The 14,977-nt window shown below is 32.8% G+C and overlaps 3 protein-coding genes across 4 annotated transcripts in view; 2 read left to right on the top strand and 1 right to left on the bottom strand.

Annotated features, from left to right (window-relative positions):
* The first annotated feature begins 273 nt into the window (after window positions 1-273).
* On the top strand, window positions 274-4,620 carry LOC128670806 (uncharacterized). 2 transcript variants are annotated; one of them, XM_053746788.2, is made up of 7 exons: window positions 274-800; window positions 1,157-1,315; window positions 1,682-2,133; window positions 2,423-2,603; window positions 2,933-3,053; window positions 3,264-3,857; window positions 4,506-4,620. In XM_053746788.2, the coding sequence occupies exons 1-7, from the start codon at window positions 522-524 to the stop codon at window positions 4,535-4,537; spliced, it is 1,818 nt and encodes a 605-aa protein (XP_053602763.1). In that variant the 5' UTR covers window positions 274-521; the 3' UTR covers window positions 4,538-4,620. The 2 variants fall into 2 exon arrangements, with proteins under 2 accessions (XP_053602763.1, XP_053602762.1); XM_053746787.2 differs by lacking the exon at window positions 4,506-4,620 and having other exon boundaries at window positions 310-800; window positions 3,264-4,259.
* mRpL47 (mitochondrial ribosomal protein L47) lies at window positions 4,615-5,679 on the bottom strand. Its single transcript, XM_053746789.2, has one exon. The coding sequence runs from the start codon at window positions 5,552-5,554 to the stop codon at window positions 4,793-4,795; it is 762 nt and encodes a 253-aa protein (XP_053602764.1). The 5' UTR covers window positions 5,555-5,679; the 3' UTR covers window positions 4,615-4,792.
* A 666-nt stretch (window positions 5,680-6,345) lies between these two features.
* sfl (sulfateless) overlaps window positions 6,346-14,977 on the top strand; it is a 102,778-nt gene continuing 94,146 nt past the window's right edge. The window contains exon 1 of the mRNA XM_053746249.2: window positions 6,346-6,522. The gene's annotated coding sequence lies outside the window, so the exon portion shown is untranslated. The remainder of the gene's footprint in view (window positions 6,523-14,977) is intronic.

Here is a 14,977-nt window from a genome sequence, read left to right as displayed (position 1 = left end):
AGAACAGTACCTAATAAGATTTTTTTAAAGCCTATTTTATGTCTCAATCCTGGATAAAGGCCTTCCGTTTCGAAAGCGGAGAGGCAGACCGAGAACAAGGTAACGCAACGACAACCAATGCTTCTTGGCAGAATGGCAAAAAACCGCATTGGATCGACGGTTTTGGAAACAATAAGATTTCTGAGAGCAGAGAATTTTTCAGCGGCACGGCATATGTTTAGGTAAAACCATCGAGTATAGAACAACCGGAAGTCCGCAACAAAGTTATCTATCAATGTCAAAGTAAGTAAACTATCGTATCGTGAAAATAGTGAGAAAAATAAAATAGAATGCGATTCGTTTGCGAGGGAAATCAACAAAAAAAAGAAAGGAAAGTTACAAAATCTTTAATAAATCGCGTAGATGAAAACATTATGTAAAGCTTTTATAAAAGTGGCAAAGAAGCAGAATACATTTTTGTACATTGTTTTGTCAGTCTGTAAGTCTTCAGAGGTGTTAATTGTGTATCATTTCTAATAATCATGACTCCCAGAAAGAAGAAAGCAAAACTTGTTGGAACGAGTACAAACTTAGCAAAACGAGTAATTGAAGCAAAAGGTTCGGAGCCGTCACGAAAGCGAATAAAAGCTGAAACATCTTTAGAAGAGGACATTCAAGCTATGAAGAAGAAGAATTTTATTACAGCTTGTGAAAGAGTTTCATATAAAGCTTATTTTGATAAACGTTCTAGATTTCAGCTTATTTATTTACCTGCTTGTGCTAATGGAACCACTTGTGTTCACCAGGAATATAAAAATGGGGTGAGAAATTATCTGTACCTACATAAAATACTAGGTACATAGGTACCTACCTATTAAAAGGTTGACTAGACATAAACTTCTGCATTTAAATATTTTATGCCTGCAAATTCTAACAAAACTATTATCTAGACATCACATTTGTATCTACAATCTGTAGCATGGGAATTATATATATTTGTTCACCAATGTACTTAAAAAAAAGCAAAATTTGACAATATCTTGCAAAATAATAACAATTTTAATTGTTATAAATTCTGAAAAACTTTAGTAATTCACTTTAGTGTTAAAAAAAATTATTTTCCCATCTTTAAAATTTATTACTAATTCTAATTTAATAAGTATGTAATTATTTCCAGACATTAATAAAGCCTATGTCATCATATGCTGAGCAGTCTTTCAAAATAGAAATAAAAACTAACATGTGGTGTGAAGCTTTAGAAGTAGGCTACCTTAGTATTACAACAAATCAGTATTTGTCAGCCAGTATACTCAAAGACATTATAGAAATTATGCTGGTAAGTTAAACCTATAGTAATTGTAATGAGTATTAATATTATTTTCTTGAAATCTCTCATCTAAGTGCATTTCTATTTATTCTCATTGTCTCAAATCTTTTGGAGACCACAATCCTTTTTTAGCTCTCTTCCGGGCACAATATGCTCTGTATCCCTAATTATTGGACCTTTGGAACACATATCATCCTTGTTGATCAACTTTACCTATTTAGAATATTTTGACCAATACCTCCAAATCATAACCAGTAGAGAGTAAATTAAAATAATATTTCTCGAAACTACTAACTACTAGCCTTTCAATATGCATGAAGTATAAGAAACAATTGTAATTTGTACTCAATTAAATAATGTAATTATGATTTTCAGAATGCCCACGAAGACAGCTATGCTGACTACACAATTGGATTCTTAATGGACAAGTGTCAAACTTTACTATCTCAAAATTTTAGTATGCATCCTCCATGTTTAGTCAAAAGTCTAAGAAAATGCTACAATGAGTTTCTAACATCACCCTTGGACATGAAAGAGAATACCTTTACGAACAGATCAAATTTTGAATATGATAAAGGAATTGTTAAATACTGTATGAATAGACTTGAACATGAAATTAGTGGTGATAGCGAAGATGGACCTCTTATAGATAAATGTGAACATATTCCTGAAGATATGAAGCAAACTGTCAGGGGTCTACATTGGCAGAAAGAGAAATTTGAGATTTATGAACTGCTAGAACGAAACGAGAGAATAGAGAGGCTGATGTATGTATTGGAAAGCATCATAGAGCTGTTACAGTATGATCTAGCAATATGGCTTTCAAGGTGAATTGATATTTTTTATTTGGCTCTTAGTTGTCATATCATTTAAAGTAACAAACATTAGTGTTTGATTTTCTTAATATGCCTCTATTCATTATTTATCAACAGTCATGTGACTGCAGCTTCAATACACGTCAGTAAATCCAGCATATTAACTTGTAGGTATCTGATGATACCTATAGATGTTGGTTGTTGATGAAGATATAATTTCTAATCCTTTTGACACTTAACAATTTCAGTCACTGAATTGTGAATCAGTTTAATATATTAAAATAATATCTTCATTTTTCAGGTATACACGCAATTTAGGCTGCCATGTCATGAGGTCTCACAAGCCACTAATGGCTTATATACTTTGGTCGAACAATGTCCTTTACACTGGAGCAGTTAACAACAATTGCCGCCAAATATTGCAACTGTTTGTCAATATTGTTCATCTTCAGTATCCAACGAAATATTTAAGAATCATGGTTGTGAGTATTCAATTCATAAAATCCATATCCATGATTACATTATACATGTGAAAGTGCATTTGTTTGTTCTTTCAAGTCATCATCTGGAAATAAATTGGAGTGCTAAAGAGAGACATGTGCTACATTTAGCTGCAAGTGTCACTTAGTATTAAGTAAATCAAGGACCCATCTGATATTTAAGTGTGTAACATATTAGTAAATAATTGTAAGTGTAATTTTCTTGATGTATATATTACAATCTTAACTGTAAATCTAATGCAAATGCAAATCCAATGCTAGAAATAAGGTTGTGAAGTATATAGTTACTAAATCCTTATTTTATATTTCAGAATTGGCTCAACACTATAATACAAACTTTTTATTTCTGTGAAACAAATTCAACTAGTGACTATCCTCACACAGGAAAATATTGCATGACATTTGCTAAAGAATTTTATAAGATTATATCAGGTGAGTGTTCATTATTAAATTGTGTGTGTAAATTTTTCATTTAAAATTTATTTACTTGTTCAATTTTATACCTATTGAACTGTTTGGCTATTGTAGATTGAATGATTAAGATAAAGATGCATATATTGCACCTTGTATATAACTATATTTAGTAGCAAAATTAACACTATTTTAAATTGAATTACTTAATTTTTACATTTTCTATTTCAGGCTTGCCTCCAGTTTCGGTAATAAGAATATTAGAATTGATACAACCAAGCTATATGCAGCACCTTATTGCCACTTTGCATATTAAGACACTTCTATCGACAAATGAGGATGATATCATTCGGATATTAATTAATTTTGTAACAAAAAAGCAATGGACATTATTTCCTGAAAGTGATAAAGAAATAACTATATCCAAAAAAATTATAAGCACTCCTAAGAAATTTAATAATATCACAAGCTACTTAGTAAAAAAATGTAAAAATCTTAATATATCTGAGTCTGAATGTCCCGATATTTTATATCCAAAATTGGAGACGCCTTTAGATGTTATTAGTGATACCTATGTAAATCATGTGGTCCATGCATTATATGTGTCTTTAGAGGCTTATTTGGATTCTTACAATGTTCAAAATGTGCAAGACACATTAGACAATCTAAATAAAAAATTAGCACAGAAATCTGAAGACAGTGAAGATATAATTGTACCTGATTATTGCTCCTACACTGTCAGTGAGAGCTTTATAAAAAAATATACTAGTTTATACAAAACCCTCAGAGAGCTTATATTGATTATGAATGATTTAAAAAACAAAGGTGAGCTACCTGAATTACTTAAAATATTTGAAAGAATAGGATTGTTAGGTTTATAATATTTTTCGTTGATTTGACTTTTGCATTTTGTATTATAATTAGTGGTTATTACAAACAACATCACACAGTGAAATGTATTGTAATAACATTACCATTGATTCTACAAGTGTCACACTAAAACACTGAACATCCTAAGTAAATCATAAACTCTGCCTTTTAGCACTACTTGCTTTCATATGGAATGTGTGCCGTAATGTAGTGATTACATACAAAAAAGTACCATAACATTGAATAATTTATTGTTTCTTATAATTTTGTTCCCAAGGGAAATACCTATTCCATGTTGATAATATTATTTGACTCCTCATTTTTCTGTAATTAAAATTTTATGCTTGTTAAACATTTTTTTTTGTTTTTAATTTTGTTATGCCTTTCCAACTGAACCTATATTTTGTGCTATTGTAGATGTAAATGACTATTGAATGAGATAGTGTAAAATTTTGCATTATCTATTTTTAATGGTTTCTGTCTAAAAAGAGTAGAACTTTTGAGATTTTAGTTACTTTGGTTGATAAACAACCAATCTAAAAGACAACATTTATTTTCTACTCTTTGTAGACAACTGTACCTTGATATGCCTTTGTTTTTAAGGTTTGACAAAATGGAGCAGTAATGTTAAGTAAGCCATGTTAGTGTGTGATGGAGTTCATAAAAAATGTCTTCTTATTTTTCTATTTTGGTAAGGAATAAAACTCAAAAATTAAATTTTGTTGTTTTATTAACATTATTTACAACATTATCTTCAAGCGTTCACTTACCTAACATACTCAATGAGTGGATAGGTAGTTAGTTACATATTTGTTAAGGTGCTATTAACTTTATGGGGGGCCCCCATAGACTTAATTCTAAAGGTCATTGCTAACATATAAAAATACAGTCTAATATTTTGGATCAAAATGCCCTCTTGCCTTCTTAGTTCGTTTAGCCTTTTCAATATCAACATTTGGGTATTCTGCTTTCAGTGTCTCCATGTTCATGTTAGGAAATCTTTTCAATAAATGTTGGACATGATTGTAGTCTCTGTTACGAGCTCTTCGCTCTTGATTATGCAACTTTTCTTTATAAAGTCTATAGAACTTTTTGACTGCTATGCTGTTGATAAGGCCATGTTGTAGATAAGGCCGTACCCACCGGGTGTTCATAAACTTAGGTAGATAATACTCTGACTTTTCATACTTTTCTGGTAAACCAAACATATTTACAACATCTTCAACAGGTCTTTCTCCTGTTTCACCAGTTTCTAGCTTGTAGTATGCTATATTACGTTCTCTTACTACAGTCTCTATGTTGTTCATGGATTCTTGCACTTTGTCAATTCTTTCTGGATTCGGAAATGAATGCATTTGTTCTTTATACTCATGTTCCATAGTGTACAGCATATTTCTCTCCTTCAACAAAACATACCACAGTTTATGCAAATCTGTATTAGATTTAATTCGTAGTTCATCTAGTTTCCATGCTCTTCCAACTTTGATATTGGTCTCAGTCCAGTTTTTCTTGGAGTCGAAGAATTCCATCAGATCCAAGGAAACACTAGATGTATGAACATTGCTTTTCGTTATGATTGCAGCAGCCGCAGCATGAGATCTGTAACTTAATGTAGCAGCGCTCTTAATGAAGACTTTCATCAAATAATTCATTATGAAGACTAATAGCACTTCGCATTCAGAAATCTTTATTTAATAATTTACTAGTCAAAATGTCAATTTAAGATTTTTTGAGGTTATATATTTTTTATGTCGTAAATAAAGTAAAGATCACAGAAGTGGCAGACATTAGAAGTATACCTCGCTATTCACACCATGGATTTAGTAAGTACATCGACGTAGTATCTACTAATTCCAAGATTCACACAATTATATACTATGGTTATTCATAACAAAATTAAATAATTAAACACAGCATATTTTACTACTTTAAAATATTTGGAGGGTCTTAAACAATATATAATAAACATAAAAATTAAACATACAACAAAAAGGTAAGTTAAAAAAGATGACTTAACTACACTTATGTTATTACAAAATATTAGAAAACTATAATGATAGAAGTTAAATGCAAGGATGGATTTCTGGGAACAATAATAAAAAGTTTAAAAATTAGTAACTAAAACTAAATTAACTCCCCGTATGACCTATTTTATACGTCCATGCCGTATTGTTAAAAAAAAAGAAACCGTCAATGTCAGTCAGTCAGAGAAGTTTCGTTTTGTTTAAATTGTAAAAAAAAAATATTAGGTAAATATTAGGTATATATATTCTACAATCTGAGCGAAAAAATATAAACTACGATTAAAGCAATGTTGATTTTATACAATTTAATATAATTCACACTTAGTCTTTATCGGTGATTTCGTCTTTTGTAGTGTTTCTTCTTTGAAATATTAGTTCAGTAACCGAAAACAAAACGCAGTAATTGAAATATGTCGAGTGAGTGAGCGGTGTGTGCATTGTATCATTGGATTAGATTTTTAGTTGTTCTTTTAAAGTTTGTTCATGAACTCTCTTTCAGGATTTGTGTATTTGTTAACATCTAAAGTACGTAATTTAATTTGTGTAACACAAATAGTGGATAAGGAGAACACCTGTCATCAGCCAGTTTTCCAAAGGTAGGTACTGTACCTCTACACAACAAGCTTCTTTTATTATTTTTTATAACAAACTTCTCTATTGGTTTCATATTACTTCGATATTAGTTTAATCTTATTGGTTTTAGTCACCTTATTACCTACACTTTTTTTATTCCCTCAACACTAAGAACTTTATTATAATTTTTGATATTCCTGTCCATTGTTTTTGTTTGTGAATGTGAACTAGAATGCTATTTATGGTATATGATATGTTATTTTGAATTATATATTTAGCTTTTTCTGAACTTTATATTGATAAATATTACAAATATTTAAACAATCCAAATTGTAATTTGACACTTAAACTGAAAGCTTTAAAAATTATTTTAGGAATGTTTTAGTTAGATTATTGCTTGAACTAATTTGTAGATTATTGCAAATTAATTCAAGATTTAATAGCTTGGATTAAGGTAATGTATTTGTAAACATTTATATGGAGGAATTTGTTTATCTAGGAATGTAGAATGGTACAAACCAAAGAAGGTTAAGGGTTAAGAAGGTGTGTTAAGATACACACATGCTTCCAATTTTAAAAATAATCATGAGATTCTCGCTTAATTCCAAATTAATTCATTGCATTATTATTTTTAAAATTTAAAGATATGGATTGATTTCCAATGAGTTTTGAATATTAGATTGTATGTCCCAGCACACCACTCAGATGTAAGTGAAATCATGTCAAGTAGCATACAAGTGATAATCATCTTTTTGTTTTAATATCAATATATTACATACAGGCCTATTACATATAGGGATTGAATGCATTTGGAAGTATTTGAAATGTGGTGCTGGAGGCACAAGGAGAGAATAAGCTGAATAGATGAACCAGAATGTACCTTCATCAATCATTGATCAAAGAGAAGCAATCATTACTGAAGGCAATAGAGACAAGATGTCGAAAGATGTTTGGCCTTATTATCAAGCTTGATATCAAGGAAAAGTCTAAGCACGAAGAAGGAAAGGAAAGCATCATTTCACTTGGCTAATTATGCAGTGTTGGTGTTTTTAAAATTGTCCACAAATAGATCAGTTTGGTGTCTTACAAGTCTTACTACTTTAGTTGTAGGTTCATTGGATGCGCTTGTAGTTTAAGTGGTTAGGACTGTCCAGTGTCCACCTGTGATCGAAAGGTTCCAGGTTCGTATCATACTCATGATGTGACAATATAGGCGACTTGAATAAAATCTGACACCAGCAATAGCTAGTAGGGCATATAGGGCAATGTTGTATGTGTGCCATGGTTTATACTGGACATATTTACTTTGCTTTGACCAAACTTTTATTCAATTTCCCACAGCAACAGTTCTTATTTTTTCCAAGATCAAAGCAATAAGAAGCATAGTACACCTAACTGTATGTACATCAATTATGAAAAATTAAAAATTTTGAACAGATAGATACTTAACAAACTTTGCATTTATTTATTTAAGTTTATACTAATTGTTACCTGCAGCTCCGCTCGCGGCAAAAAAAAAATATTTCATATGCCAGCTCTCCAACTTTAACACCAAATATCACTTTAACAATATTAAAGTACCTACCTATTAGTCAAGGTTCACCTTTTATGATTATAGACATGAGACATGAAGTGTGTGTATAAGTTTAGTTTGTAAATAAATTATTATTTTAAATTTTGATCAAAATGAAACCAAAAAGACATTTTCTATACTCGTTGTTGCCTTGTATGTATGTACGACGACCTAAACTATTTTTATCAATCAATTATAATGAAACAGTAGAAAAAAATCTGTACATTAAATAAATGTACATAAAAACAAAATTAGGGATAGAGTTATATTAACAGAGAGTAAGAATTTGAAAAAAAATCTGTCTGTATGTCAGTCTATCTGTTTGTACACGTTAATCTTCGGTACTAGTGGACGGATTTGAATTAAAGTTTTTTGTTATATAGCTATTAAGCCTAGGCTAAATATAGGGTATAAATTATTTTGAAAACTGGGACACCTCATGGAGAACAATGATGGTACAGCTAAACTATAGGAAATATAGAAATGACGCCTAAACAAAAGTTGTTCAGCCTGATGAGCATTTTCTGTTGAGACATAAAACTCGAAGATCTGGAACACCTAATGTTTTGGCAATGATAGTGCAGCTAAATTATAGGAAATATTGAAATGACGCCTTAACAAAAGTTATTCAGCCTGATGAGCATTTCCTGTTGATGTATGAAAATCGAAGATCTGGAACACCTGAAGAAGATACATAATGGTCCAGCAAATCTATAGGAAATATAGTTTTTCAGTTTGATGAGCATTTTCTAATATATCGTTACGCTTTGTCTGTACAATTAAATTTCTTTAATAATTTTGACTCCTTACCAAAAATTGTTCGGCCACGTGAACGAAGTTGGGGGGCATCAGCTACTTTCTAACATAAATGTACTATTATTTTTTATTTAAGGGAAATTCAGGTTATTCAAAGGGGTGGAAACACCATTGTGTCTCTTTGGTAATTGTTGCTTGCATTAAGCAAGTTGCGCTCGTTACCCGGCGCGCCATAACTGCGTAATTTCGCAGTATAAAGGACACAGGGGGGCAACTTTTTCCCCACTTTGTTAAAATTTCGTTCTTATTGTTGGTTTTACATATTATGCATGTATGAGGGCTGCTATTTAAGAATCCGGTACTGGCCACTACATAAATAAATAATATTTAAAAAATAATTATTACATTTGAAAATGGAAATGAATTGTACTACGAAACAGTTTGCATTGTGTGAACTAATAATGTAATATCGAGAGATAGAAGCGTCCTTGGGCATTAGTATAACGAGTATATCAGAAACGGGCTCGTGTCGATTGGCGCAAAAATATTATAAAAAATCGATCAAGTGCGAGTTGAACTCGCGTGATCAGGTTACATACAATTTAAATTATAATTTTCCTGTAATCTAGAAGAAGTGAACTATATTTTGTATTTTTACAAACTGGCGCCATCTTTCAAATTTTTCTCGAATTAAGCAGAAAAACAAAATCTTTTCATCTTTTTTCATGAATAACCTCGAAACTGCTTTGAGAATTGACGAATACATTGAGATCCTCATAACTAACGATATGAAACAATAAGGTTTGCAAAACTTCTTTTTTAATCTCCAAATTTACCGCCGAAATTCACCCTTATTATCTATCTATTCTGCACGTTGTGTTTAGGTTTAGGCACGTTTTACCAAGTTTCACCTGATTTGGTCCAGTTAATTGGGAGGAAATAGGCTGTGACAGTACGCGCACATGTGATCCTAAAAGGGTTCCATTTTTATTTTGTGTACGGAACCCCAAAAAAATACCATCGTGGTGCATCAAACGCTGTTTATAATACTCGTATCTACGCAGGTGATAATTATGACCCCGAAATCAAGCGACAATCAACAATTTCGGTGTTCCAATATGAGCCGAACCAAACAAAAGTTGCTTGAGCGTGTTTTTTTGGTATAAATGTATACGTCGCTTGGCTACTTACTGTACAACTACAAAATCGTAAATCTGTTAATTCGGAGTGGTACACGACCATTTGTTTGCCAGAAGTATTTGCAGAAATTAGGAAGAACAATCCACAACGCAGAATCATTTTCCATCACGACAATGCAAGCTGTCACATTTCTTATGAAACGACCCGATATTTGGAGGGTAAAACGGTGGAATTAACGGGTCATTCGCCATATAGCCCTATTTGGCACCGAACGCCTTCTTTTTATTTCCAACTTTTTATTCCAACAAATCATGATCTAGAGATCCGCCTTCCGATTGGAAAAAGTGCTATAAAAACTGGTTTCACCGAAAGCAAAAGAGCATCACGACGAATATTTTGAAAAGCAATAAAACCATATTTTTTGTTTCGGATATATTATCCGGAACAAAAAAAACTATATGCATATTGTTCCGGATACATATCCGGAACAAAAAAAAACTATATGGTTTAGCAGCCTATGTATGGAGTATAGATCAGTAATTAGTAGCAACCTTGGGCTTTGATGTTCAACGGCTTCGGAAGTAACTAAGAAAACGCTCAAATGAGAAAGAGAGAGAGGTGAGCACAGAAATCTTGTATCTAATTATTAAATTAAAATCGATCAATTTGACCATCCAAGCTGCCAATAAACTGTTATTATTTATTCTGCATTATTTTTATTTTGTTGTAATGTCTCAATTGCGCAGTTTACCGACGCCCTAAACATTTTACTTTATGGGACGCTTATGACGCCAATTGACGCTTTTTGAATTCTTGTTTTGTAACAAGCGCTGACGTTTTTGAAGTGATATGTTAGCAGAGAATTAAGTACCTGTAATATACAATAATATAAGGTGTAATTTCGACCCTACATCCTTATAAATTTGATTTCACGATTTCACTCTCTCATTGTCACATGATCCATTGGACAATGTAAATAATAAAGTATTTTATTTGTACTACTATTTATAAAAAAATTTGCTGTAATTTTACGACCGGCCGTCAAGCAAGCTGTCAAGCATTTTTACCCCTTAGTAGCGGCGTACATTATCCGTAGAGTACGAGGATATGGAGTGGGCCTTTTCTAGCGCGGTAACGCCTCAATTATTGTAATATGTTATTCCCTATCATGATTTGGTAGCACCGCCCTACGAGTAACCACGAATCCATCTGTCAAAAGCCAGCTACGTTTGAAAAGCACGATGCCTACATTGTGCTACAAAAACGTTTCAAGATTGAAGAAGAAGCGGTGGAGAGGAAGAAAGGGACAGAGCGCCTTTTTTCCTCTCCACCGCTTCTTCACTTTTTTGATCAGAGTGCGCATGATTATTATTGGTTGTTCTACTCTTCACGATTTCATGAATTAAACTGAAATATTAACTGTATATTCGTTAAATAAATTTTCAGTTCAATAGGAAAGTATCTCTAGTGTAATCTTCTTTGAACTAAAAGTTAACCTTTCATCTCGTAAAAAATGTACTGTCTTAGGAAATGTAGGTAGCCGCGAGCGAGAAGAAAAATAATACAACGCTTTTTAATTACTTAGTTTTGTGAATAAATTATTGGATGAATAGTTATCAATTCTATGTGCGAAATCGCAATATGTGTATGGTACGGTGTGGAATATTTGCATTCATAATTTATTCGGATGGCGTAATCTACAAATCATACTTAGCATGAAATCTGCTGTGTTTGATTGACCATTCAATTTCAACCAAATGATACCAGCGATCACCTATACCTGTGGGCTTAATATTATATCATCTCTTAATGTCATCCAGTTCAGGATCTAAACAGATCTGCTTCGCAAATTCGTACAATCAAGTAAATTTTTAATAATAATACGACTCATTTCAATTCTTTTTAAATTGAACTGCGCTTCATTTCAATCGTTCCGTTAAAGTTAATGGTAGACTAGCTGGAGTAACCATGTAACCAATTTTATTACATAATCCATACTAGAAGAGCTTACCATTTTTGTAATTGTGGTATTTCGTCCTGATATAAGATGCAAAATATGATTAACCATACAAAATACTAGTTATATCTAGGTGTTGTACACACGTACAGCCTATACCCGTTATTCATAAAAGAAAGTGTTATTTTTAGCTAAAATACGTTTTGTCACAATAACACTTTAAAATATTTGACATTGACAAAAAGTGACAAAATTTAGCTTAGTATGTTTTAACTTTTTTATAAATAATACAACACATACTTCTATGCATCAGGAAGGCTTATCTTAACGCAAAATAAATTGATGTTATCGTGCACTCGCCTAGCAATCTCCACCCAATTGTGCGACCGCATATTGACCTGTGTCTCCGGTTCGCCGAATAGTCTCGTTGATTAAATCAGGAGTGTCGCTTTGTTTCGCCAGGCGCATAATATCCTGCTCGGTCACACTCCGCGTCTGATGGACATGGCGTTGAAAGCCAAAACGATTAAGCGTGGCATCAACTATTGTTTTCATATATACGAGTTCATAGGTCTTATTACTTTATTAAATGTTCGTTTTGATAAAAAGGACACATGAAGGAGGTGGGCGCACTGGATTGCGGAATGGAGTTCCATAACCAGAGGTGGAAAATAGAGAAGTCAAGGCAATGATGCTCTTGGTCAATGATAATTGGTTAATAGCAAAACGCAATGAAGTCTAGATAAATTATTTTGGGTATATATATATACACATAATATAGATTAATCCAAGACTAATCCCGATCCCGGCTGAAAAAAGCGAGATGTAGGAAAACTAATCTGTTATAGCACAGATGGTTTTTTCAACATTAGATCCGATCCGATCCGATCCGATCCGATCCGATCAAAATGATCTTCGTTTTTTACTCAAACCAAGGCTACGGCTTGCTTTTTGAGACCTATTGATTAAATCAAGCAGAAGTTAATTGTAATAAACTGCTCCCAACCACCTTTTTAAATTCCAAATCTGAAATACAATGTGCTTAGGTAAGGGTGTACTTTTGAGATATACGCGCAGCCCAACGCTTGCTTTTATTACTCTTCATATTTGCCTGCAACATGATCTTGGGTGTCAAATCATCCAGAACAAGTAGCTCTGTAGTGAATAAATCAATATAAATCATATGTACTTGTGCTATAATCTTGTCAGTTTTAAAATAGGCTACCTAGATGAATTGACATGCTGATTAAATCGGACAGCGCTTTGTTCCATCGAGGGCTCTCTTTATCTTGCACGGCTGTCGCGCACATTCGACTATCGCGTACAGTAAGGCACCGCTCGTTGCTCCGATCATGCCCGCCATTATTTAAAACACCTTTTTTATTTTCCCACCATGATTTTATCACAATATTTTGAACGTCCCCGAACGACCTCCCATTACTTATTCTTTTTCATTCAATGCTTTATTGCCAGCGTTGATGGCAGTTTGTCATCGATATGAGAAAACGCGAATTCCCCTCCTCGATGTTCCAGTAAAATGAGGTGAAAAAGACGGGTGTCATGATAATAATCAGTTATGCATCGCAGACATAAAGTACTTACAATTAATTAAATAAATTTAGAAGAATACTCAAATACAAATTGTAGAAATATTCATTAAGAGGCAGTTAGAAAACCATTTTCTTATACGTATTCTATGAATCTTGAGTGGCGTCTTTATAAGGGCCAAAAATCAAAGCTATTGAATCGAAAAAAAATGATACCTATTTATTTGTGTTTGTTAAGGGCTACTTTTAATTTTAAGGGATTATGTTTTGAAGTTTCTGAAATCCAATTCGTTGTGTAAACTTAACCAATTGATTAAAGCCTTTGAGATGGATAGATTTAAATAATAGATTAAGAAGGTAGATATTATGTTTTTATATGTTTCATTTAATGAAATAAGGTCAGTCGTTGAGCTGAGTGATTAAAGTATCAGAGTAAAATTATTCCTATAATTCTCCTCACCGTAGTCCTCTGTCGGGCTTTGCCCGCACACGGGTAATTTATATACAAGTACTCTCATTTTCAATATTTTAATAACAGTTATGATATTTTCTTATTTGAGAAAATATATTGCGTAAAGTTTTTGCTACTTATCTATATAAACAGAGAATCAAACTAAATACCCAGATAACATTTTCAGTACAGCTCTTATCGAGCTTCTATTTTAAAGAATTTAAAATTTTTGCTCTATTAACTTATTGATTATTGTAATATCATGTTACTGTGCTTGCACGCTACCGTGTTGTCGGCATAATTGTTTATGAAGCGCTTTATGCGGCTTTATTCCAGGGAGGTCACACGTTATCTAAAACAGCTGTCGAGCGCACACGGCCTACAATGGACTCGTTCGGGCCGTGTAATACTGTTTGTAATTTAAAATATCGGATGGTTTATTTTCCAGCTCAATTGTGGAGTTATCTGAGGTGTATTGTTGCGTTGATTAGATCAGGGAGCTTTGTTCCGTGGAGAATGGCCGGCTTCACGCCTGCTATCGTCTGTCGGCCGCACGCGACCTGTTCATGAGTTTGCGGCTCTGTCTACATACACACAAAACACTGACAGTGTATAAGTGCAGCTTCTTACAATGAGGTATTTCCGCAAAATGCTCGAATAAAACAAAAGGCATTTTGCGTTGAAACTGAGGATTTGACAATGGAGACCAATGTGGACCTAATTCAAGAGTAATTCTCTACTGACAAGAGCATTGCTCATAAATAAGAAAAATTGCCGATTGGTTAACTACAGTTCGTTTTCCACGTAACTTTTTCCTGCGCTGTATTAAACTATCGAATAAACGTCCCTCAGCGGTATTCCCAAATAGGTTCGACATTGTGTCCTTAAGAAAAGTCTACAGTTTACTTAAAAAGTCGGCAATTGGAACTACCGCATTCAAATGCGATTATAAATCCATATCGTCGACATATGCTACTGAAAGTACTTCTAATCAATTATGTAATATATCGATTTATAGACATCTAGTTTTAGAAAACATTGTTAAATTGAATTA

The sequence above is a fragment of the Plodia interpunctella genome, chromosome 6, assembly GCF_027563975.2.
Source record: "Plodia interpunctella isolate USDA-ARS_2022_Savannah chromosome 6, ilPloInte3.2, whole genome shotgun sequence".
Classification (NCBI taxonomy): domain Eukaryota; kingdom Metazoa; phylum Arthropoda; class Insecta; order Lepidoptera; family Pyralidae; genus Plodia; species Plodia interpunctella.
The sequence above is the reverse complement of the archived record's forward strand: the minus strand, read 5'-3'. Positions and strand labels throughout refer to the sequence as shown.